This window comes from Lathamus discolor, chromosome 2 (genome assembly GCF_037157495.1).
Source record: "Lathamus discolor isolate bLatDis1 chromosome 2, bLatDis1.hap1, whole genome shotgun sequence".
NCBI classification, from domain to species: Eukaryota; Metazoa; Chordata; class Aves; order Psittaciformes; family Psittacidae; genus Lathamus; species Lathamus discolor.
In genome coordinates, this window is record NC_088885.1 from 61540513 (window position 1) to 61562829 (window position 22317).

The following is a 22317-nucleotide window of genomic DNA, read 5'->3' on the forward strand; positions in this document are numbered from 1 at the left end:
GCATTTTAAAGAGGATGTGAGCGAAAATGATTATATGTTTTACAAAATAAATTACACCAATGTAAGACTCCAGACTTGAGTTTTTCATTGAAGTTCATGACAAAAGACTGCGGTTTTCCAAACTGAATGGCTTTTGGAAATTTAAATAAATCAAAGCCATTCACTAATGTAATACTTTAAACACAGCAGATACCTCAGTAACATGCAGCCACTCACTCACACCCCACCTCCCTTTCCTTCCCCCCCCCCATCCAGGCAGGATGGGGAGGAGAACTGAAAGAATGTGAAGCCCACATGCAGGTTGAGATAAGAACACTTTAATAACTAAAGTACAGTATAATAGTACTAATACTAATGATAAGGGAACTAACAAGGGGAGAGAACATAAAACTAGAAGGGGAAAGAAAAAAAACCAGTGAGGCACAATGCAATTGCTCACCAACCACCAACTGATACTCAGCCTGACCTGAGCAGTCATCAGTCCCTTACAGGTAACTCCCCCCAGTTTATATAGTGGGCATGATGTGCTGTGGTACGGAATACCCCTTTGGTTAGTTTGAGTCAGGTGTCCTGTCTCTGCTGCCCCCCAGCTTCTTGTGTCCCACCTCACTGGCAGGGCGTGAGAGACTGAAAAGTCATGATCAGAATAAGTGCTACCGAACACAACTAAAACATCACTGTGTTATCAGCATTGTTCTCAGACTAAAGCCACAACACAGCACTGCACCAGCTACTAGGAAGGAAATTAACTCTATCCCAGCTGAAACCAGAACAATTACACATTTGATCTGTACATACACACCAGGGATAATTGCATGAAGAGTGACCAAATGACTGTTTCATCACACCAGGAGAAACACTAATGACAGTAACATTAAATTCAGGCCGCTTTACAGTAATACTTCATTAGGGATAGGAAGACCTGTAAGACCTGCTTGTATGCTTTCTGTCATGTCTTCCATCATCAGGCGGCGTGTCTTTTTGGTGGCGCTTCCAATGTGAGGAGTTATTATAATATTCTTCAGCTTTAACAAGGGGTGATCCCTGGAAAAGGAAAATAAGTACTCAGCCAGTCACTCACAGAGCATTCATCTGTTATTTCATCACCTTGAGGCGGCCAGGGAACTATTTAAAATGATAATGAGGAATAAAACATAATGGCATGACCGCAGCATACTCAGTGCAGTTCAAACTACTGCCTTGCCCGTGCGGTTTTTATGCAACAAAACCTCCAAATGAGTCAGCGTGAAATTTGTTTGGCTAGGATGGAAGGACTGGGGACATTGTTTTGGTAGGACCCGTGCACGTCCATCATGTACCTCTACTAACAAAATTGTGTAACTTCGCAAACGCTCACAAACTTGTACTTACTTTGAACCACGAACCACACACATACACTCATTTATACTTCACCTAAATACATCTCCTACCTTGGCAAAGGTTCAGGATACGTCACATCCAGAGCGGCTGCTTTAATAACTTTCTTTTGAAGGGCTTCCACCAAAGCATCCTGATCCACAACCAGACCTGGGTTACAGTAAGAAAGATACTCGTTTTCATATTTCCTACTGTTCTCTCACCATCCTTTTGGGCACGGTGGTCACGCATACAGCAGGGCCAGTGATGTTCCCGAAGCAGAAGTGGCAGCAGAGGAAGTGTGGTGAAGTTGGAGGGGGAAGCTTGGGTACATGCAGCAGAGTTGGATAGGAATTTTAAAAGGCACAGTAAGATGAAGTACAATGCCACACCTCCGAGTGGGCTGTGATGAACATTAGCAACAGCACTGCACTAAATAACTAACAAGCTTAAGCAGGACATTATGCATGTATATGTGGGCTTCTAACACTCCAAGCTCACTATGAGGGCAGCGCCCCTGTCCTCCCCCATTTTGCAAGCAGCCAGAGCGTGGAGTAGCGGCTACTTTCCCAGCCTTACGGGGGGTTGAGCCCTTCCTTAAGGCATTTGCAGTTGCCCGGGTGACCCCACTCATGGGACTGGAGGAGCTGGGCTGTGGGCAGCAGGCCTCAGCCCGGCAGTGGAGGGCATGGGGTAGCCTGCCAGTTTTGAACACTGCCAGGCATGAGGCAGCTACAGCTTCTCTGGGCAACCTGTGCCAGGGCCTCACCACCCTCACAGGGAAGAACTTCTGCCTCAGATCCCATCTCAGTCTCCCCTCTATCAGTTTAAAGCCATTCCCCTTGTCCTGTCCCTACCTGCCCTTGTCAAAAGCCCCTCTCCAGATTTCTTGTCTGGAATCTGCTTTGAGATCTCTGAGTCTTCTCCAGGCTGAGGAAGCCCAAGTCTTTCAGTCCGTCTTGATAGGAGAGGTGCTATTATGTGTTGCGTTTCTGAGCTGTTAATATCAGAATAATCAGAGATTTTGCATTAACATCAAGCATGCTGGTTCTTTGCATACTATCTGTGAATACCAGCTACGGTATGGTCTCTGTTGGTCATGACGTTATTTGCATGTGAGTTTATGTGGCACAAAGAATCAGTTGACTTTGATGGCAGACAGCAGTGACAGATTTCATTGCACACATGAAGGTCTTTTCCTTCATATAATAACCAGCCCTTGTGTGCTGCTGTCTCTCCTGACTCCTGTACTTCTTTGCAAAAGAATGGATTCCAATATCGTGCCTTCTTGAATTCTATCAAACACACTTTGATATGCTCAACATCAAGGCAGTCTAGTTTAACACCAAATCCTCTATAAAATGACTAATGGAAAGATAAAGCATAATAAAATGTCACAGTTGTACCAAAGCATAAATGGTTCTAATTAGCCTGGGGATGATTTTTGAGTATCATTTGCTTACATGTATTTAAAGTTCAGACGGGTAAAGCAAAAATTCATTGCCTAGCACGATCAAATCACAGCGTGTTAACTGCATTCTTAGTAAGGTATACTTGAATTTTCCCCTTTAAAAAACCTCTGACAAACCCATTCACATCAACTGCTTCCAAGTTTGCTGATAAGACATAATGGGTGATCTTTTAACTTACTGCTCATGTTACAGTACCTGAGACCAAAGGACAATTGTAAAGCCCTCTCAAAGACCCAAGTCATTCTCACCATGGTTTAGCGGGAGGTGTCCCTGGCCATGGCACGGGGGTTGGAACTAGATGATCTTAAGGTCCTTTCCAACCCTAACTATTCTATGATTTGATTCTAAGAAAGTCTACCATATTTACTCATAAAGGTTAAAAAAAACCCCAACTTTGGAAGGACAACATGGTCATTTTTCCCTCTGCATATCATATCAACAAATCTGAATGAAAAAAAAGAAGGAGGACTTAGTCAGAGGAGGTAAAAAAATAATAGAGGAATATTACTCTTTTTGTAAGCAAAAATTCAGGACATGCACATCGAGTGTCAAGAAAATGGATGTGTTATGTGGTTGTATATGCAGAGTAACAGATGGTTTCTAAGTTTTTTTGTGCAACTTGAATGTCTAATTTTCACATTATGGTTCAGGAGCTGATATATCTCTGTAAGTAATGTATCTGTATAGCAACATATATGACAGAAGAGGTCAGGGAACCATTTATAGTATGAGTGATTGAAGAGCTATCCAAATCACTGAGGCACAGAATGTCACAGTGTGGGCAGCAATTAAACCGCAGTTACCATAAGCCAAGTCTGATGAAGGTAAACCACGATGAGAGTGTTACACCAGTGCACTATCATGTTCTAAGTAGATTTAATTTGTAGAGTACCTTATAGACCTCCATGTAGTATGTGAAGCTGAATTACATAGTGTTGCAGAGTGCTGTTCATTTTCTGTTATAGAAGGGGATCTATTATACCAGTATTGTGACCAAGTTCTCTGAATATACATGTCTGTGGGTGTGGGGAAAGAAGTGATGCACAGTCCGTGAACTTCATTCCCATCATTAAATACTGCCTTTGGTGTCCATGTGATACTGCAGGGCAAACAGATGCCTGCAGTGTTAGTAAGTTGCTTGCATAATAATTGTTTCTTAGGGTTGTTTCTTAGGACCTTTGAAGTATTGTATTAGCCCAAAAGACTTCTGCATAGTATAATGTGTACATTTCCCAGGTGGAATGTATAGACTAAATTAAACATGAAACTGGATGAAGACATGCATTTCCCATGTCTATGCTATGTGTCATAAAGCAATATTATACAGAATCATACACTGGTCTGGGTTGGAAGAGACCTTAAAGCTCATCCAGTTCCAACCCCCATGCCATGGACAGGGACACTTTCCGCTAGACCAGGTTGCTGTGATCAGGATTCATAGGACAAAAAAAGTAGAGGCAGGAAATCTGCATTCACAGGTTTGATGTTTCAAGCAAGGCTAACCCAAGTGATGCATTTGTTTTCACTGGCTCTAAACCATCATGAAATGTTACCACTAACCCATCTATTTGCCATAGGCAAGGTCGGCTTTCCCAGTAGAACACTTAGCAGCTCTTTATTCCAGATCATGTACTCTTCATTCTTCAAAATGTTTAAAACATTAATACAAATTTGAATTAATGGAGTGAACTGTAATTGATCATATCTTTGCTCATGTGGCCATTGCATTTTTTGATCCATTTTTAGTAACTGCAAGATTGCATTTATTGTGTTAAGTAGAATAGCAGAGATAGGCATCTAATAAGCACAGGAAGGTTTCCTTAACTGTAATTTGATACTATTTAATAAATATTCATAGATCAAGGAAAGGCAGGAAACAAAGGGCCAATTTCTGCAGTGTATTGTGATTTAACTGCAGCAGAAAACTAAGTACCACACAGCCTTACTAGGAAGAAAACTAACCCTTCTCCAGCCAAAACCAGAACACAATGCAGTTTGACAAGAGAGGTAGTTGCTTCCGGAGGACATTTGGGAAAGTCATCCTTCAAGTGAGACAAGGAGGCACAAAAGCACAAAATGTAATCAGTTCTAAGCAATGTTAAGTCTGATGGCATTGTAATAGAAAATAACTGAGGTGCTTGAAGGTAGTTGACATAGTTTTAGGTCCTTAGGACCTTAGTACCAAAAGTGTAAGAAAAACAGAACAGAAAAACAGGACCTGGGGATGGGGAGTATCTGGGACTAGCAGATGTCCAGGATGGGTGCAGTTACGCTAACTGGTAAGTAGAAGGACAGGATGATTGCTATGTCTGTAATGTTAATTAAGTCGGTGCTTCAAAGACTGCCAGAAGTTATGAAGATTGTTGGGAGAAGTAAACGACCCTCAAAGACCACCATCACAATTTTGTTTGCATGGGGGAAACTTTCTGGAAAATGATGTAATTCATGTGTAGCCTCATGAATATGTATGTATGCCCAGTGACTATGTAAGGATGGCCTGTGTAGCAATACGGTGATACACGTTAGGAGGAGCTATCCTCTGTGTCTCCCTGTGCCGCAATAAAGAATAGCTGCTTGTCAACTTGAAAACTGTTGGTGAGTTTGTTCCTGGGGTTTTCTCTGCATCACAAGTGATGATTTTCTGTCTGTGGAATGCCAACTAGTGACTATCTTCAGCAAGTAAAAGGAAGTGGAAATGGCTCTGTAAAGATGTGTGAGACTACCGGCAAAATCCTAGCTGCACTTAATGGCAACTTTGCTATCAATTTTACTGATAGATTATATTATCATACTATTCATAAAGTCACACTATATAATAAAATGCATAGCACTGTTACTTTGAGTTGTGCACTGGTTTACTTGTCTTTTGGACTTGTCTTAAGACAACAGAGAGTATGTAAACACAACTGAGAGGACAGCAGACTGTTTCTTACAAAGCTTTAGTGAGGTGGATAAGCACTCTTCTGTTGAAAGAGTACTTTTTCCTGTGGAATTTGAATGATTAATTGTAATACAGGTGCTATTCCTAATGGAGGATAAGCCGTGGGATTTTGACTTTTTCCATTATAGTAGTTGCAGTAACAGTAGTGAAGCTCGCTGTTGTATCTTGTTTCAAATATAGTTATTCTTGTGAAAGTCCAGAAGCAGTGATACAAAACATAGATTTTTATTTTAATGCTATATGTGTTTTCATAGACTTTTGTGTTCCCGCTTATTTACAGAATGGTGCTGGAGGCTTAGAGGGCTCCAGGTGTATGTCCAAGTATTTGTAGAAAGCTGAAAATCTGGAGGTAGACTGCACATAAATTTAGTATTACAAACATGGTAGCATGTTCGTCTTGAAGACTAATTTTCCTTAGTGCTAGTACTCTAAAATGTCTTCCAAAATGCAGTCTGCTTTAAATAGATTCTGAGTACATTTCTGAAAGCTGACTTTTACCTCAGCATTTTGTGTCTCAGGAGCTAGTTTAAATGAAGACTTCCACATGGAAAGTCAGTAATATTTCTAGCCATGAAGCTTACTTGGTTGGTTTTGATAGGTAATAGAATGGGAACAAAGTGAATTATGTAGTCTAAAATGACATTTTCTTTAGGACTATGTAACCTACCAAGAAGTGCATTGGCAATTAGAAATTGTTTTTCCCTGAGCTACTTAAAGTCTGCATGCATTTATCTTCGGTTGGAAGTGAAAAGTAATGTATTTGTCTAATTGTGAGGAAATTAAAATGTAAAAGCTGGTTTTTAATGACATGTGAGAGACCAAGCCAGGGCTTTTCATTTCCACTTGGAACAGGTTTCTCTCAATGAGCAAAATGTAAGAACAAAAACCTTTAGAGCTGATGGGGGGGAAGAGAATAAAGAGAGCTGTGATACTCTTTTGCACATCAGCTAGGGAGCACTTCACAGGGCATGGGTAGGCAATGAAGAGCTGCTAGTACATTTTCAATTGCTTCCTCTGTTATCATGTAGGCGGCCCTATCTGCTTTAATGCCAAGGTGAGGCATAATGACTTTATTTAATTGGAACAACATATGATATCTGGGAGAAAGAAAAAAAGATAAGTATCTACTGTTCATCCAAATAAAGAGAAATCCAACTTTAGATTTTGCACTGTATTTATATATAATGCTAATTAAATATAAATTTACAAGTTTCACTTACATCCACAGAACCTGATAACTTGTGTTAGCTAAGTTTGGACGTTAAAAGTAGAAGCAAAAAGTTTATACTGGGCTCTTTTGTCCAGAAACAGACTTTTGTCATTAGCTAGGAATTTGAACTATGTCAGAAGAGAGATTAAGCCCTCCTGACACATTAATCCTACACAATGGTCTGAGCTATACTTATGCAATTCAGATAATGGATAGTGATGTCCTGGCACACAGATATGACCAAATATCCCCCAGGCCAAAATGCCATCAAAGTTAACTACATGAGACACCATTCTAATAGAGGTGTGTTTTTACAGAAGTTAAGTAGCCTTTGGGCCCAAAAGATAGGCAGTACTTCAGCCCTGTGTTGGGGAAACAAGCCTGTTGGGAGGGAAATCTAGGGGCAATCCAGCAGATCCAAGAAGGGAAGACTCCATAAGTAGTTTCCATCCATTCATGGCAAGCTGCACTTTTAGTTAAAGCAATTTGTAAGTGAAGCACTGCTGCAGCTTGCTATTGTGATTCTGTGGAGGGTGTTTAATGTTCCCTGGGACACACAGGCCCCCTTCTGCTGTTTTCTGGCACCCAGCCTTCCTTTTGGCCTGTTATCAAACCCAACATCTGGGCTGCATCCCATTTGTATTCATAGCTCACACATCCTTTCTGAGAAATAAACAGAGATGGCAGTGGTTTCAGGTACCTGTCATCCAAAGCAGGGGCCCTGGTAGCACCTCAAGATTGCCAGTCTGCATAGCAGCCACCAGTGGATCTTGGTCAACTGCTACACCTCATTTTGAATGTCTTTGAGTGCCACTTGCAGGTAATAATCTGAGAATGAAAAGAGAATAGAAGGTGAGAAGAATTTTTGCCATGCCTGATCTGTCCTTGGTGTATGGATCAGGCATGCAGTGGATGCAGGGAGGTGCTGCATGTAACACAACTGGAGACAGCTCATACTTTCTTGTCAGGCCAGTCAACGGTTCTGAAGGACACCTCAGCTGGTATCAGTAAGAGGAGTTGTGGTTTTCATCAGCTCCATCTCTCTTTCCTCAATCAGACTGTGAGTCTGAGGTGTCAAGCTTGCCATCACCATTACATGATCTGCCTGCTGGAGCAAGTCGTCTATTGTTTCACTGTAAGAGGCACTGACAGGTTGCTCCTCTTGCTCTTTCCTGGTGGGGAAAAAAAGGGATCACATGGTATGTCAGGACATCAGTCATGAAAATATTTTCTGCAGTGGTATCAATGGTATACAAAATAAGGGATCTGATTATCACAGTCATGCAGCAAAGAGGAGGCAAACAAAGATGGATTTAGTCTCAGCTAGCTGTTTAGGCCCTTCTGGAAGACTCCAAGGTCTACAGCAGGGGATGGATTGTGTGCCTGCATCTCAGCCACTGCAGCGCAGGGTCCAGAGCTTTCTTTTAAAGTCTGCAAGTGGACAAAGGCTAAGCACTGGAACAGATGGCAGCACATGGTCCATTCTGCAGGATCCCCTGTGGGGAAAGTGTACCTCAGGGGCTGCAGTAAGCACTCAAACCATAGTAGTGGTATTCACCAGAACTCATCTGTGTGAGCTCTAAGCATGCTATTGGTTCTCATCCTGTTCTCATCCTCCAGTGAATCTGTCATTTTCTGATGAGTGGAATCAGCAAGGCAACTCTTCAGCATGCTCCGGGCTGCCCTAGGACTTTCACAAAACAAAGTGTTCAACACAAAAAGTTATCAAAGCAGAGAGAGATTTTTAGTTTTAACTTTTCACAATCAAAAAGAATACTTGCCATTTCTCCTGTTCTTTGTAAACCTATCTGACTGAACTTTTGGAACTAAAGAAGCAATGATATGATATTGTGTGTACAATCTTCTGCTCCAGGCTGCAAGAGAATAGCTTTGAATTATCTCCTCCTTAACCTATAAATAAAGAAGTTACACTAAGAAAATAACTTCAGTGTAACTTTGGACCACGTATCTCCTAACACATGCATTTTATTGTTTTCTTTCAGTGTCCAGGTCAACAACCAGAGATTAAGCAAGTAAATAACTGGAACTACAGCCAGTTTTGCAGCATGCAGAGTGCATCTCACTTCAGCACATAAGCTTGAAGTGTAAATGTACTTTAAAATGAGCAGGTTTTTCATTTCTGTTGTACTGTGCTGCACAGTCTGCATATGCAGAAAATCACTGAAAGCCACATATACTTGCACTGCAGCTTGCCCTTTTCAGTTAGGGAGGAGTAAAATTCTCTCAGGGTAGATCACAGTTTATAGCAGTAAACATTTATTTCGCTTGTTGGCTGCCTGATTGCCTTGAGTTGGCCTTGAGTTGTACATGGGGGTCTTATTCACCTTTACACTGTGCTAAATCTCTAACAAGGATCAGATTTCCAGATACACAGGATAGGAGGGACTAGAAAGGGTGAAATCCAGTTAAGTACTTGGCAAAATCCTACTGGTTTGAAGAGAAACAAGGTTTTCTCAAGAACAGTTTGCAAGTTAATCAGTTTTCTCATTGTGCCAAGCATGTATTTTCTAGTTTCTCCGGTAATTCAGTTTCAACAAGGTAACTCCTGAACTTCAAAAAACAGGGAATAAATAAACAAAAGGTAGAGTTATGTGGCACTACAGTAAGATATGGTAAGAATAAAAAAGGTATAAGCTTGATTTTCCTTTTTCTGCTCACATGTCTAGGAAACATTGGAATTTCTGATATAAAACCTAAATTAAGTTTCCAAGTGTTTAATCACCAAGTAGTTCCTTACAAGACTGATTTGAGGTAACCATTTGTTTTTATCTCTTGTTTTAATCTTGATCCTGTTCCCTCATTTCTTGCTACATTCTTGATATAATTCCTTGAAAAGTAAATGCTGACTATCTAAAAGGGAGTTTCTGCTGTAATTAATCAAGACATATTTTTACCACTGTGTCCTGTTGTGGTACAAAATGTTCATTTCAAATGCTTTGGCTCACAGAGCAATCTCATACCCAGTGATATATCACTTATATGCCAGTGATCCCCAGAGTAGCTCCAGTAACTTTAACTCCCAGAAAACTGTCTTCGCAGTACTCCATACCTGAAGATATTGCAACGTGGTAACCTGCAAGAAAAACACCGCAATATGAGAAATGAATGGGGTCCAACACAAAGGAACAACACTTGCACTACTATAGGACACTTTTAAAGGTTACAATCACACAATTTTAAATAGCAATAATTTTTGTAATGTCGTAGGTACCTAATACATCCTCTTTCTCCGCCACATGCATGTGACATTCCCATTTATTCTCACCATACTGCAGAAAGCGTTCTGATGTAATCTCCCCTAAAAGTTCTTTGCTGCTTTAAACTAGAAAAATATTGCCCTCTTCTGCACCAACAATTAAAATAATTATTGCCAGTAAGACCACCATGTTTGGAAGTGTTATGTAGAAAATAACACTAGATGTGGGATTTGCTATTTAGACTAAGTACAGGGTTTCTGTTCACCTCTGCCATTCTCCTTGGAAAGAGAAGCGTGACTTCCTTAAAAATCACTACTCAGTAATTTCCATGATATCTGTTAAACCTGCAAAATTCTGTATAGTTCTACAACAGAGAAAATACACTTATATGCAGAGACAGCACTTACCAGTCTGCTAGCTAAGTGATATTTCAGTTTTTTAATATTGCCAGCTCTTCTAAAACATAAGAATATTATGAAAGTACCAAAAAACACCTCAGGATAAAACACAGTCATGACAGGGCAGAGCTATCAGAAACGCGACCAGGGACAGTTTATGTAGATGGAACAAGAAATTAATCACACTTTTAAATTATCTCCTCCTTCTGCGGTAGAAACAAATTTAGGGTGAGGCAAGTCTAACCAAGCCAAAGGTTGGTCTACTTGGGGAAATGGCAAGAAAAAATTGTGGATGAAAATAGAAAGGCTGCAACTAGCAGGAACTGGAGCAAACTGCCTTGTTGCTCCCACGCCCTTTAAATTCCCCTATTCTGCACAAATCCATTTCAGTCTCTGAGAATATACTCATGCCTCTGTCAGGCCCAGCTTTCAGCATATACCCTTACTGTGATCCATTGCTGCCTCCCACACTTTAATTTCTTCTTCCAGCCTGTGATTGCAGCTATCATCTGATCTTTGGCATCCCCCACTTTTGGTCTGTAACAATGTAATGTTATCACATCAAGAAGCATGTCTGCTGTCAGCCAAATGTCATAGTCACTGAAGAAGGTGATGAAATTTAAAGTTTTCATATGTAGGAAGCATACTTCAGTGTGCTTTTCACTTGAAACTAAGTCTACAGCCATATTTCTTCTAAAAAAAAAATTAATTCCAGCTCTAAGGACACTTGGTCCATAAAGCAAAACACTGTATTTGAATGAAACTTGTTTAAATTCTGCCAAGTATTTTCAACTCATACAATTTTATTTATACTTTGCTGAAATACATGTTATCTATGTTTGTGTATAATGCAATAATTTATATATATTATATATAAAATATGTAAAAAGACCAATTGTTCTATGTGCTAACCCAACATACTGAGATTTTCATATTTTATGTGAAACTACATGAACTGCAGATAATTGTAGGAAAAGTCAAGTTACTGGTAGGTAATGTATGATCTTTAGAAGCCACAAAAGAATTGAGATGTTACCTTCCACTAGTCTATCTATCTGCTGTGCTGTTGGAAACAGCACACGGAGCATGAGCCATCTTCACACCAAAGCTAGCTACAAGTTTCAGATCCGGGCAACCCATCCATGCTCCTGAATTCACAATCACTTTCAAGTTTGGCAGACTATGAAGGAGCTCTTCGTCAATGACTGGTTTGTGCCACTGCAAATAGATTGCTTGGACCTTTTTGCTCATATGCTTTCTGTTTTCAAGGAACTCCTTTATGATGAAGAGGTAGAAAAGTTTCTTCAGGAACACCACGTGGACATCCCATGTATGCCACCAATTTAATTCACTAAAAGCCCAGGTAGCTCTTCTGCTCCCATGATCTGCACAAAGAAGAAAGACACAAAGTGTCAGAAGAAAGACATTTTTTTTTCACCAAACATTTTAAAGAATAATCACTTTCATGTCCTGTTTCATGACACCTATGACAAGATCTTATAAGCCACATATTTAGACAGGGAAGTAAACAAGAAAAGACAAGAAAGCAGTCATTTCAAGTATACTACCAATTATTCACACACACATGGGCATTCACATAAGCCAAGTCTCAACAAGTTCTGTCCCACATGGTCTGTCAGGTTTTGTATCACTGCCAATAGGCTCACAACACACAGTTATTTCTCATTAAAGACTTAGTTTCAGACCATCAGTAGTCTGGTGCAACAGATCTCCTTCCTTACCCTGAAACCACAAATTACAATGTTTAACTAGTTTAGAAAAATGTGGACCAAATCCAGTTCGTGCAAACCAATTGCACAGCTTCATCATGAACTTTGAGTTACCAGGTTAATTTTTAAATGCTTCCTTGCAGAGCTTTTTGCAGCTTCAAAGCTCAGCCTCAAAGAGACACCCAGTGACTTTTGAACTGCAGTGCCTTCTCCTGAGGCTATCATAAATTAACAAAATAACCGATACTTAGGCACGTGTTTTCCAAGAAGACCTTAGGCACTCAGATTAAAACTTGTTTTTTATTCAGGAATTGCGGACCATCTGTTTGTCAGAGGGTTGTGAATTGACAGCCTTAAAAAAAAAAAAAAACGAAAAAGAAAAAAAAAAAAAGACCATTTACAGCTACCATTGATTTCCCATAGGGATTTTGGGAAGAGCAATGCAGAGAGCTGTTCAAGGGCTGAAGAACTTGGAATCCCGTATAGCAATACTTGCTGTTGTCTTGTTAGTAGTATTTCACTATTTATATCTGAATGTCTAATGTAGGTCTGTTTACAATTCCTGTGCTAAAACTTCATTTTACCATCCCTTCAAGAAGCCTGACCATACTGCAGCATAATGGAAAGGCTTCCTGACTTTATGGAGGTGACAAACATTTACTGTTTTCTGACTCTGTTGCTTGCTCATGAGGAAAAGAATGTAAGAAAAAACTTGGCCCTGAGCTGCAAGTTAGGACCGATCCCTAATTCTGCTTTAGGCTGTACCCTCACCCCAGTGATTTCAGTGGTGGATCTATCATTTTTTTATGGCCAGTCAAGATAAAATCATCACCTTTGGATGAAACTAAATCTCTTGGAATTTGCTTTTCAAAGGATCTCCTCAGGAAAATCAAAGATACATTTTCAGTGATTGGTTTTGCTTTGATGTAACATGTAGGTGCAGCAGAGCTCTTACATTAGAAAACGTTAGGCCTATGATCATTTCAAAGCAGTCTGCTTCCTTTAGTGTTTTGGTATAAAAATAAGAGTATTGCAATATTGGCTGAAAAGTGTTTCAGGATACAGTCAAATTTCAGCAGGGAATTAATACTTAATTCACCTTTAATGTATTTGAGAGTGTTACACAAACCGCTTGGTGTACTTGCTTATGATTATGTAGCAGCAAGTACTAGAACACAGGTATTCACTGAAGTAACAAACTGAAGACATCAAAGTGCATAACTGCTCTGTTTAAAATCTTCAAACAAATCCCCTTTATTACTTCCACTTTATTTTTCAGAACTGTAAATAACACTACAGATCAAGTCTAGTGAGAAGACAGCTTTGCAGTAAAAGTGGTGCTGTAAGATATAGTGCTTTCCCATATGTATGAGATTTAGCAATATCATCTGGCACACATCATTTGGGAAACACTTCACTTGGAATGGGTTGGCCATTGAGAACAGCCAGCATATTTGCTATTGCTTCTTCTGCCATCATATGGATAGCTTGGACTGTTGCGGTTCCAATGTGAGGGGTTATGATGATGTTATTTAATTTTAATAATGGATGATCTCTGCAAGAAACAGAAACAAGAGAATGTGTTACACAGGGAATTTACTCTGCAGCTATCCCATGCTAGCATGGATACAACATCAGGAAACAGCAATGGCATGTTGACATAAAAGGGCCACAAGCCCTCATAAAAGAACCCCATAAAGCTGTGAGAAGCTTGCCTACCCATTTCTTCTACCTTTCTATTGGTTTTGTTGCCTTGCCAGGCTAGCAAAGAACTGACAGATGGGGAAAAGGTGAATATTTTGTCATCTATTTAGAACAGTAAGACAGGCTGAGGTTTTGCCCTGAAACAGTGAGAGAGACTCCCCACAGAGGTCAAGATTTGGCACCCTTTGGCACACAGTTTAAAACGTTTCAGATTAATAGACTTGAAACCAGGTTTATTTACCTTGGCAGAGGCTCAGGGTGTGTCACGTCCAGAGCAGCAGCCCTAATAATCTTCTTCTGGAGAGCTTCTACCAATGCATCTTGATCAATAACCGCACCTATATTGAAATGAAATCTTGCTAGCATGATGAGTTAATGAGCATGTATTTACCTGGAAGAGGAGAAAGATCTCAACGGTCTAGGGAGAAAAAATTACAGGATCTTTGTCTTGTTAGAAAGCATGTTTTTCTAATAACCATTAACCAAACAAAACAGATTTAATTTATTAATCTTTAATTAGAGAAGGATTATCCAGTTAGATATAAGGAACTTGTATACTTTACTGTGTAGGGTGGTGCAGCACTGGAACAGGCTGCACAAAGAAGTGGTCTTCTCCATCCCTGGCAGTGCTAAAGGCCAGGTTGGACAGGTTGGACACCTCTAGTGTGAGGTATCCCTGCCTGTGGCAGGGGGGTTGGAACTAGATGATCTTAAGGTTCTTTCCAACCCTAACCATTCTATTATTCTATGATTATGGTCCACTTAATAAGGATTTTCCTGGGATGTGACCACTTAACTGTGCAGTCACAAACAGTGCTTTGAGACTGTCCTACCTCGGCTGATGTTTATTAGTGTAGCTGTGGGTTTCATCAGTCCCAGCTCCTTTTTCCCAATCAGTTTGTGAGTCTCAGGAGTCAGGTTCACAACCAACATAACAAAGTCAGATTGCTTCAGCAAGTCTTCCATCTTCTCACAGTAGTGGGCACCAACTGCCTCTTCCTCTTCCCTTCTCCTGAAGGAAAAATGCACACACGCCCAAATTGACACAAGTACTTCTAACTGGCTTTAACAATCAATCAACCCTAGGAGAAATAAAGAACAGCATAGAGACCAAGAGGGTTTAGGCCAAGGTAAGGAAAAGATATTGAAAGGTATAGATGGTGGAAGGGAGGTGGGAAGGATGTGGGTTAAAAAGAGGCAAAAGGAGTGGTGGGACACTGAAGGAGTGATGTATGTGCAAAGCATGTAGGCAGTATCAGGCACAGGAGGTTGGGGATGCAGTCAGAACCCACTCTTCTCACGCATCTATGCTGATTTGTTCTGATACGATGAGTGATCTGGCTGGGCTGAGGAGTGGGTGACTGGCTGGGTGGGCCAGAATCCTGCAGTCCAGCAGGACAGGAGACACAATGAGGGCATAAGGCCTGGTTTGCTTGGACATCTTCAGAAAGGTTACACTTCCCTTGTTCCAAACTGCCATTAGCTAACCAGAGAAGAGTCAGTGCAGGAGGCAAAGGGAGCTGCTTCCCAAGCAAGGGAAGCAGTAAGGAGCCAAAGTGAGGAAGTGGTGGCATGCTGGTAATCCTCATGCTGCTTACAACTATTACAAGTGCCTAGGAAAACCAGGGACACAGAGCAGAGCTGTGGCTTCTGTTACAGCCTAATTATGTGCAGAAACCACATGCTTTTACCTCCGGTTCCTATTATGATACAGAATCTTCATGTTGAAGGCTCTGGCTCTCTGAGCCACTTTGTACCCAATGCTGCCCATCCCGATGATCCCAAGCGTTGCTCTGGTTACTTCCACGCCCAGCCAGTCAACAGCAAAACACTTCGTGTCTGGAGACATCGCAATCTGGCAGCCTGAATGTAAATACATGCTAAATGGGTACAAACTGACCATAAACGTAGGCTTGAGAGAAAGACAAAGTTTCTCATCATCACAGCAGTGAGGCTGTGGGACACCCCTTACAAAACATCGTTGCTAATTTTGACCAGTTTATAGAAGGGCCTGCAGCCAGGGCTGGAGTAACACAGGGGGGATGCTGTGATGAGTACTGTGCTAGGAGGAACTCTTCTGTGGCTGGAGTATTTTCTTGGAAGTCCAAAAATACCTTCTATTGACACTTAGCACCCTGCAAGCATTGACTTCATTGGAGTGTTTTTTTTTTGGCTTTCATAAATTTCACCAATTCTCTCCTGTTATCACAACCCAAAGCAGCCCTATTTGCTTGAATAGATGTGAAGGTTGCAAATTCCAGCTTAGCCAGGGATCTCGATAAGCTATCTATACAGAACTTGAGGTTCAGCAAGATGCAATAATGAGAAAACATCACAGGGAAGAGGTGCTAGTTACTTCATGCTCGGGGGGAAGCAGCAGTGACAGAAGGACTATGAGTCCCTGAAGACAGAGGCAGCTTCTTGTGACAGCCTCTACTGACACCTTCCTTTCCCTGAAATGCATTGCATAGCAAGGGCATGTGGGGAAAGGACCTATCTTTGAGGACACAAACTAATGTCGGTGGTACAGTTTGGAATAACTTTGTCAAAAGGATTATGAGCTCTTTCAATAATAGTGTTGATGCTCTCCTGGAAATACAACCCATAGGTTTAGAGAAACTCTTCACAGAAGCAGAAAAAAAATGAACAGTTATACTAATTACTGCTCTAGAGCTGGGGACATGGCCATTAATGCTTTGTACCTCCCTATAACTCCTAACACTTGTTCCAGCAGGAAATGGAGAGGCAGTGACATTTGATTTGGGTGCCATCTGTATTCAGTTTTTACTGTTATAAGGAACCCACCCAGTAAATACCCAGAGGAGAATTAAGCCTCAGACACTATTCCAAACAGGGTATCACAAATGACTTTAAAGTCCGTAATTTACTTACTCTTGTCACCATCGCCTTACAAAGAAGTGGGACACAGGAAAAGCAAACCCTCTGAAAATGGAGTCCTCAGAATATTTTTTCCTTGTAAAAGCACCCCAAATATTGATTCAGACAGATCATCTGTTTCATAGTGAAAGTGAGATATGCCAAAGAAGGAGCCAAGATCCAGGAAAACGTAAAACATTACCTTCTACTAGTCTTCTGGCAGAGGCCAGCATCAAAGCCATTGCCATGTCTGCTGTTGGGTCCGCCACGGCATGTGGGGTGTTGGTCACTTTTACGCCAAAGTTAGAAATCATTTTCAAGTCTAAGTGATCAACTCCAACCCCAGAGTTTCCGATTACTTTTAAATTAGGCAGGCTTTCTAGAAGCTCCCGGTCAATAGTTGGCCTGCACTCAAACACAAAAACAGACTGGATTTTTTTGCTCATTTCCTTTTTGTTTTCAAGAAACTCCTTCATGGTGATAAGGTGAAAGTGCTTCTTCAAAAGCGCTGCAAGATTTTCTAGCACACCATGAGTTCCCCCTATATCCAGAACCAAAACGCCTGGCAAGTCTTCTGCCATGACCTGCAACAAGGGAATAGAAGAAATATTCCTGTGTTTAGGAGAACACCCTTAAAGGAGTGATGCTGTAGTGATAACTTAAATTCACATCTGTAAGACAGTAAACTGATGGAATTCAATACTGCTTTTACTGAACAGAATAAATCCACAGTCCCTTGGTACTAGTGGTATATTAGACAACTTCCCAGTGTTTTCACTAACTGCTGATTTAGAATATAATACCAAGGAATATCCACCCCTTCAATCTAAACTCAGCCCTACAAGGTGTTCTTCTCAGTTTCATTTTAGTCCTGAATTGATGTTGATCTTACACAAATCTGGTAGCTTCTCAGCCTTATTCACAAATTCATTTCTATAAGCAGTGGTATGAAACAAAGGCTGATAGAAAGTTACTCAAAGTTTCTTGCCTATTGATGATACTTGGTGAAGCTGCAGACAGCGTAGGGAGGCACTGAGTCTCAGATGGGTCTGACAAACATCTGTCAGGAATAGGTTAAGCCTAAGAACTTTGCATGATGAAGAGCCAGCTACCACGCTGCTTGCCCTTCAATGCTTTAAACATCTAGATCTGTACCTGAACTTACCTCTTGCAAAATTTAGCATACCCGTGCCTCCATGCTGAACCAGTGGGGAAGAACACATGGTAAGTACCTCTGACAACAGAGTTGTTCATACTAGAACTTTTCCTCTACAGAGTTGTTTAGAACTTTACTCCTGCTGGACAGTTTTGAGCATAGTCCTCTCTGCAATACTCATGCAAATGTATTGTATGCTGCAATAAGATAGGAGCTCCACAGATAGCCATATGCCTAATTAGAGGTAGCCCTTACAGCTACAAAAATGGTAGCTGAAGATTTGCTGCATGTCTTAAACACAGCTGTATTTAATTTCTTACAATTCTGTTTGCTGTGCTCCAATCACTTTAGGTCTCTATCACATAATGTGTTCTAGACTTGGGTCCAGGACACCTGATGTTGCTCTAACAGAATCAGAATGATTTTTCACAAGTGTGCTGATTTATTTGGGGCACACAGTGCTGGGCAGAGATTTTCTGCTGCTTCAGTCCTCTCACACAAGCCTTCACTGAGTAACCAGAATTCAAACCTGCAACAAAAAGTACCAATGCATATTGACAGTTTCTGACAAATTGTATTTCCCCTTTTCCTGAGCAAACTCGGGCTTATCCCAACTGCAGCTGTTAAATGCTTACAACCTCGACACCAGCAACACTGCTTCTTTATCCTGACCCTGACCTGCATTTCTGCCTCAGTTCCCATCTGCTGCCGCACATGGGCTAGAAAGGGCCTCCATGTTAGGAGAGGTCTGCAGTTCACCATGAACAGTGTCTCTAGTAACACTGGTTCTGAACAGCAGCAAAAAAAGCAATGAGATGAATAGCGCAAGCATATTGGAAAGGAATACCGTGTTCTTAAATATATCTATTTCTTGCCAACTGAAGTATGCTGAACCCACATATGCTTGTGAAAATTGTACACATTTCCCCAGCTGTAATCTGTGTTATCTTCTCCAGTATTGCCCAACATGACCTTAGAAGGATAAACTGAATTTGTATTCCAGAGTGAATTGTGCACAGAATAAAAGACAAGATCTGATGTCATACTGTGAGTGTTGTCCGGCTTCTTGATAATCACAACCTGATGCTCCTCCAGCAAGTTACTTTGACTGGACATCAACTAAACCTTATGCTGTAAGGCAGCATCGTATTACACCATTTGCTTTCATCACCGCTTCTCTTCCATTACACTACATCACTTACGAAGGTCAGAGTCAGATCTACATTAATTTTAGAAGCACTTCCTAAACTTCACAAGCACACAGGTGATCCATGAGGAAGCCACAGTGCAGTGCAGTGATTTGGAGAAAACTCCAGGAACAAACTTGCCAACAAAGTTTTCAAGCTGACAAGCAGGTATTCTTTATTGCGGCGCCGGGAGACACGGGGGATAGCTCCTCCTAACGTGTGTCTCTGTATTGCTACACAAGCCATCCTTATATAGCCACTGGGCATACATACATATTCATGAGGTTACGTATGGATTACATTAGTTTCCAGAAAGTCCCCCGCATGTGTACGAAATTGTGGTGGTGGTCTCTGAGGGTCATTTACATCTTCCAAAGATCTTCATCACTTCTGGCAGCCTCTGAAGCATGTGCAGTAGATGCTTATATCAGCTTGATCGGTTCGTTAGCACCACAGACATAATAATCCTCCTGTCCTCCTACTTATCAGTTAGTTTAACCATAGCCCATCCTGGAACCTGCCATTCCCAGATACTCCTTATCCTTGCATCCTGTTCTTCTAGACTGTTTTTCTTAAAACTACATCAACTATAATGATTTATCTTGTACAAGAATTCTCAGTATGTTCTCTAGCTGTACTCAATTTTTTTTCTATGTATCATGCACCCCAGTAATTTTCCATTGCTACTGTTACAAAGCCATCAAACTTAACATTACTTAAAACTGATCCTAAAGGTTTATATATTCCATTTTGTAATTTTGTGCCCCCTCCTTGTCTCAGCAAGAAGAGCTGGTTTAGCCTTAAACAAACCAGCTGGTACATTAGAAACAGGCTAGTTGAATGTAACTGAACTTTCATTAGTGCGGGCATGCTAATTCACCACAACTTCAGCCATGTTTGATGCTCACATGAGTCACTAACAGACTACAGCTTTGGTTCGAGAACCGGGATTCTGCTAGTCCAGGTACAATCTTAAAAAAATTATTTATAGCAGTAAACTAAAAACACTTAAAGGAACCTTTTAGAGGTAAGGGGGCTCTCCAGATACCAACCTTGGTGTGAGAAGCACTTATTGTTCGTCCTCCAGCACTACATGAGTATGTCTTGTACCTCTGTCTGTAATCCACAGGACTTCTCCTGTGACAGCGATGTCCATGAGAAGCAATGGCTGGATGAATACATTTACAGGCCAAATCTGACTGGCCAAACATCAAGGGAATTGGTTTTAACAGACTGAATGCTTTGCTCCTGAGCATTATTACTCAGTTATCGGATGTCTTGTCCAGTGTGCTAAATGTAACACCTGTTAAGGATATGACAATTTGGGTTTTGGACTAGTATCATCTCCAGTATTTCTAACTCTCTTCTTTAAAGCTGTTGCTCCTCACATTTTCTATTTACGTAAGATTATATGCTTCCATGTATGCATACATCTATAATCATATGTAACACTGACATAATGTATGTGTACTAAATTCTGGTGCTTGCACGGCAGAGAAAACTTTGAAAATATGACTCTGATTGAGACAAGTGGCAAATATAAAGGCCTGCATTCAAATACTAACTTCAGTGCTAACTAAAGTGGCCTTACTTCTTTTGTTGAGTGTGACTCACCCCTTACTTGCAGATTTGTTGACAAGCACTGCTGTTATCACCTTGGAGTTAGCCAAATCATAGCAAAATGATTTTGCTATGAGAGTGACAGGACAGGGGGTAACAGCTTTAAGATGACAGAGGGGAAACTGAGATTAGATTCTAGGAAGAAGTTCTTTCCTGTGAGGGTGGTGAGGCCCTGGCGCAGGCTGCCCCGAGAAGCTGTGGCTGCCCCATCCCTGGCAGTGTTCAAGGCCAGGTTGGACAGGGCCTTGAGCAACCTGGTCTGGTGGAAGGTGTCCCTGCCCATGGCAGGGGGCTGGAGCTGGATAAGCTTTAGGGTCCCTTCCAACCCAAACCACTCTGCGATTCTATGACTCTATAAAAATAAACCTATGTAATTTTCCCTAGCTGTTTCAAGTTGCAGCCAACAGCATACGTTATCCAGAATAAATCCACCCCACTAACTTCTCTGTAGAAGAAAGTGAATTACCTAAGTAACCACCGCAGAATTAACCGGGCCTTGTTTCTCACTTACTTTCTGGGGTCCCTGTCGCAGCTCGACTGGAGCGCAGCGGGCGGAGCTAGCAGCTCACAGTTCCGGATCCCAACGCGGCACATCCGCCTTTCCCCTGCAGCCCCAGGAGGTCTTCGGTCTGGGGAGGGGATCAGCGGCTGCTTCTATGGGGGCAGCTGGGATCAAAGTGCTTCTGTCTGTAACAAGACGAGACGACCTTTCTTCTCCTCTCATGCTCCCGGCACTGAGTTGTCTAGAAAAAGGGCTCACAAAACGAGGGTTTAATAGTGTCTGCAGAGCTCTGCAGTTCTGGGGCAAAGTAATCTGGTACAAATTGATGCTACTGTTCTAGGGCTGTTCCCCACAGCCGTAGCTCAAGTTTGCGTGGACTTTTTATAGTGGCAAATATACTTTTCATACATTATTCCACAAACTAACCTTTTAAATGAGTGCATGGTGTAGTCATAGAATGGTTTGGGTTGGAAAGCACCTTAAGTTCTTCTACCCCCTGCCATCGGCAGGGACAGCTTCCACTGGACTAGGTTGCTCCAAGCCCCGTCCAACCTGGCCTTGAGCACTGCCAGGGATGGGACAGCCACAGCTTCTCTGGGCACCCTGTGCCAGCGCCTCACCACCCTCACAGTAAAGAGTAACAGCACCAGAATAACATACAAGCCCTCCAGAAAGCAAGATCGGCCTGGGATGCCCAATCTTAACGGGCAGCCCAGCTCTGTAACCTAACGTTGAAACGCCCACGTTTCGCTGCCGATGACTTCGACTGAAACATTCACCCAGTGTGTTTAAGTACTGCTATTTGGCAGTCCAAGCCGTTCCACCATCCCTCCCCGCCCGCTACCACAGTTGGGGCGGCCCAAGCGGCCTCCCCTTCGACGCACTCTGCCCCACCCACTGCCGGAAACCCCGGCCCGTAAAGCGCCTTTCCCAGCGTGCCCGGCCG

The 22317-nt window shown here is 41.7% G+C and overlaps 1 protein-coding gene and 1 pseudogene across 3 annotated transcripts; both read right to left on the reverse strand.

Moving 5' to 3' along the window:
• Positions 1 to 301: 301 nt before the first annotated feature.
• Positions 302 to 13327, reverse strand: LOC136009034 (probable 2-ketogluconate reductase; annotated as a pseudogene).
• A 227-nt stretch (positions 13328 to 13554) lies between these two features.
• On the reverse strand, positions 13555 to 21521 carry LOC136008231 (probable 2-ketogluconate reductase). 3 transcript variants are annotated; one of them, XM_065667176.1, is made up of 6 exons: positions 21336 to 21521; positions 17109 to 17490; positions 15721 to 15892; positions 14863 to 15041; positions 14271 to 14367; positions 13555 to 13880 (listed from the first exon to the last, which is right to left on the reverse strand). In XM_065667176.1, exons 2-6 carry the CDS (start codon positions 17485 to 17487, stop codon positions 13724 to 13726), a joined length of 984 nt encoding a protein of 327 aa, XP_065523248.1. In that variant the 5' UTR covers positions 17488 to 17490; positions 21336 to 21521; the 3' UTR covers positions 13555 to 13723. The 3 variants fall into 3 exon arrangements, with proteins under 3 accessions (XP_065523248.1, XP_065523247.1, XP_065523246.1); XM_065667175.1 differs by having other exon boundaries at positions 21381 to 21520; XM_065667174.1 differs by lacking the exon at positions 21336 to 21521 and adding an exon at positions 20302 to 20538.
• Positions 21522 to 22317: the final 796 nt, after the last annotated feature.

Coding starts and splice junctions, on each gene's coding strand:
- LOC136008231 (XM_065667174.1), bottom strand. CDS start 20,505: ATGCTCAGGAGCAAAGCATTCAGTCTGTTAAAACCAATTCCCTTGATG. Junction 15,893..17,108: donor TGCCAGAAGACTAGTAGAAG/GTAATGTTTTAC, acceptor ATTTACATTCAG/GCTGCCAGATTGCGATGTCT. Junction 14,368..14,862: donor ACTAATAAACATCAGCCGAG/GTAGGACAGTCT, acceptor ATTTCAATATAG/GTGCGGTTATTGATCAAGAT.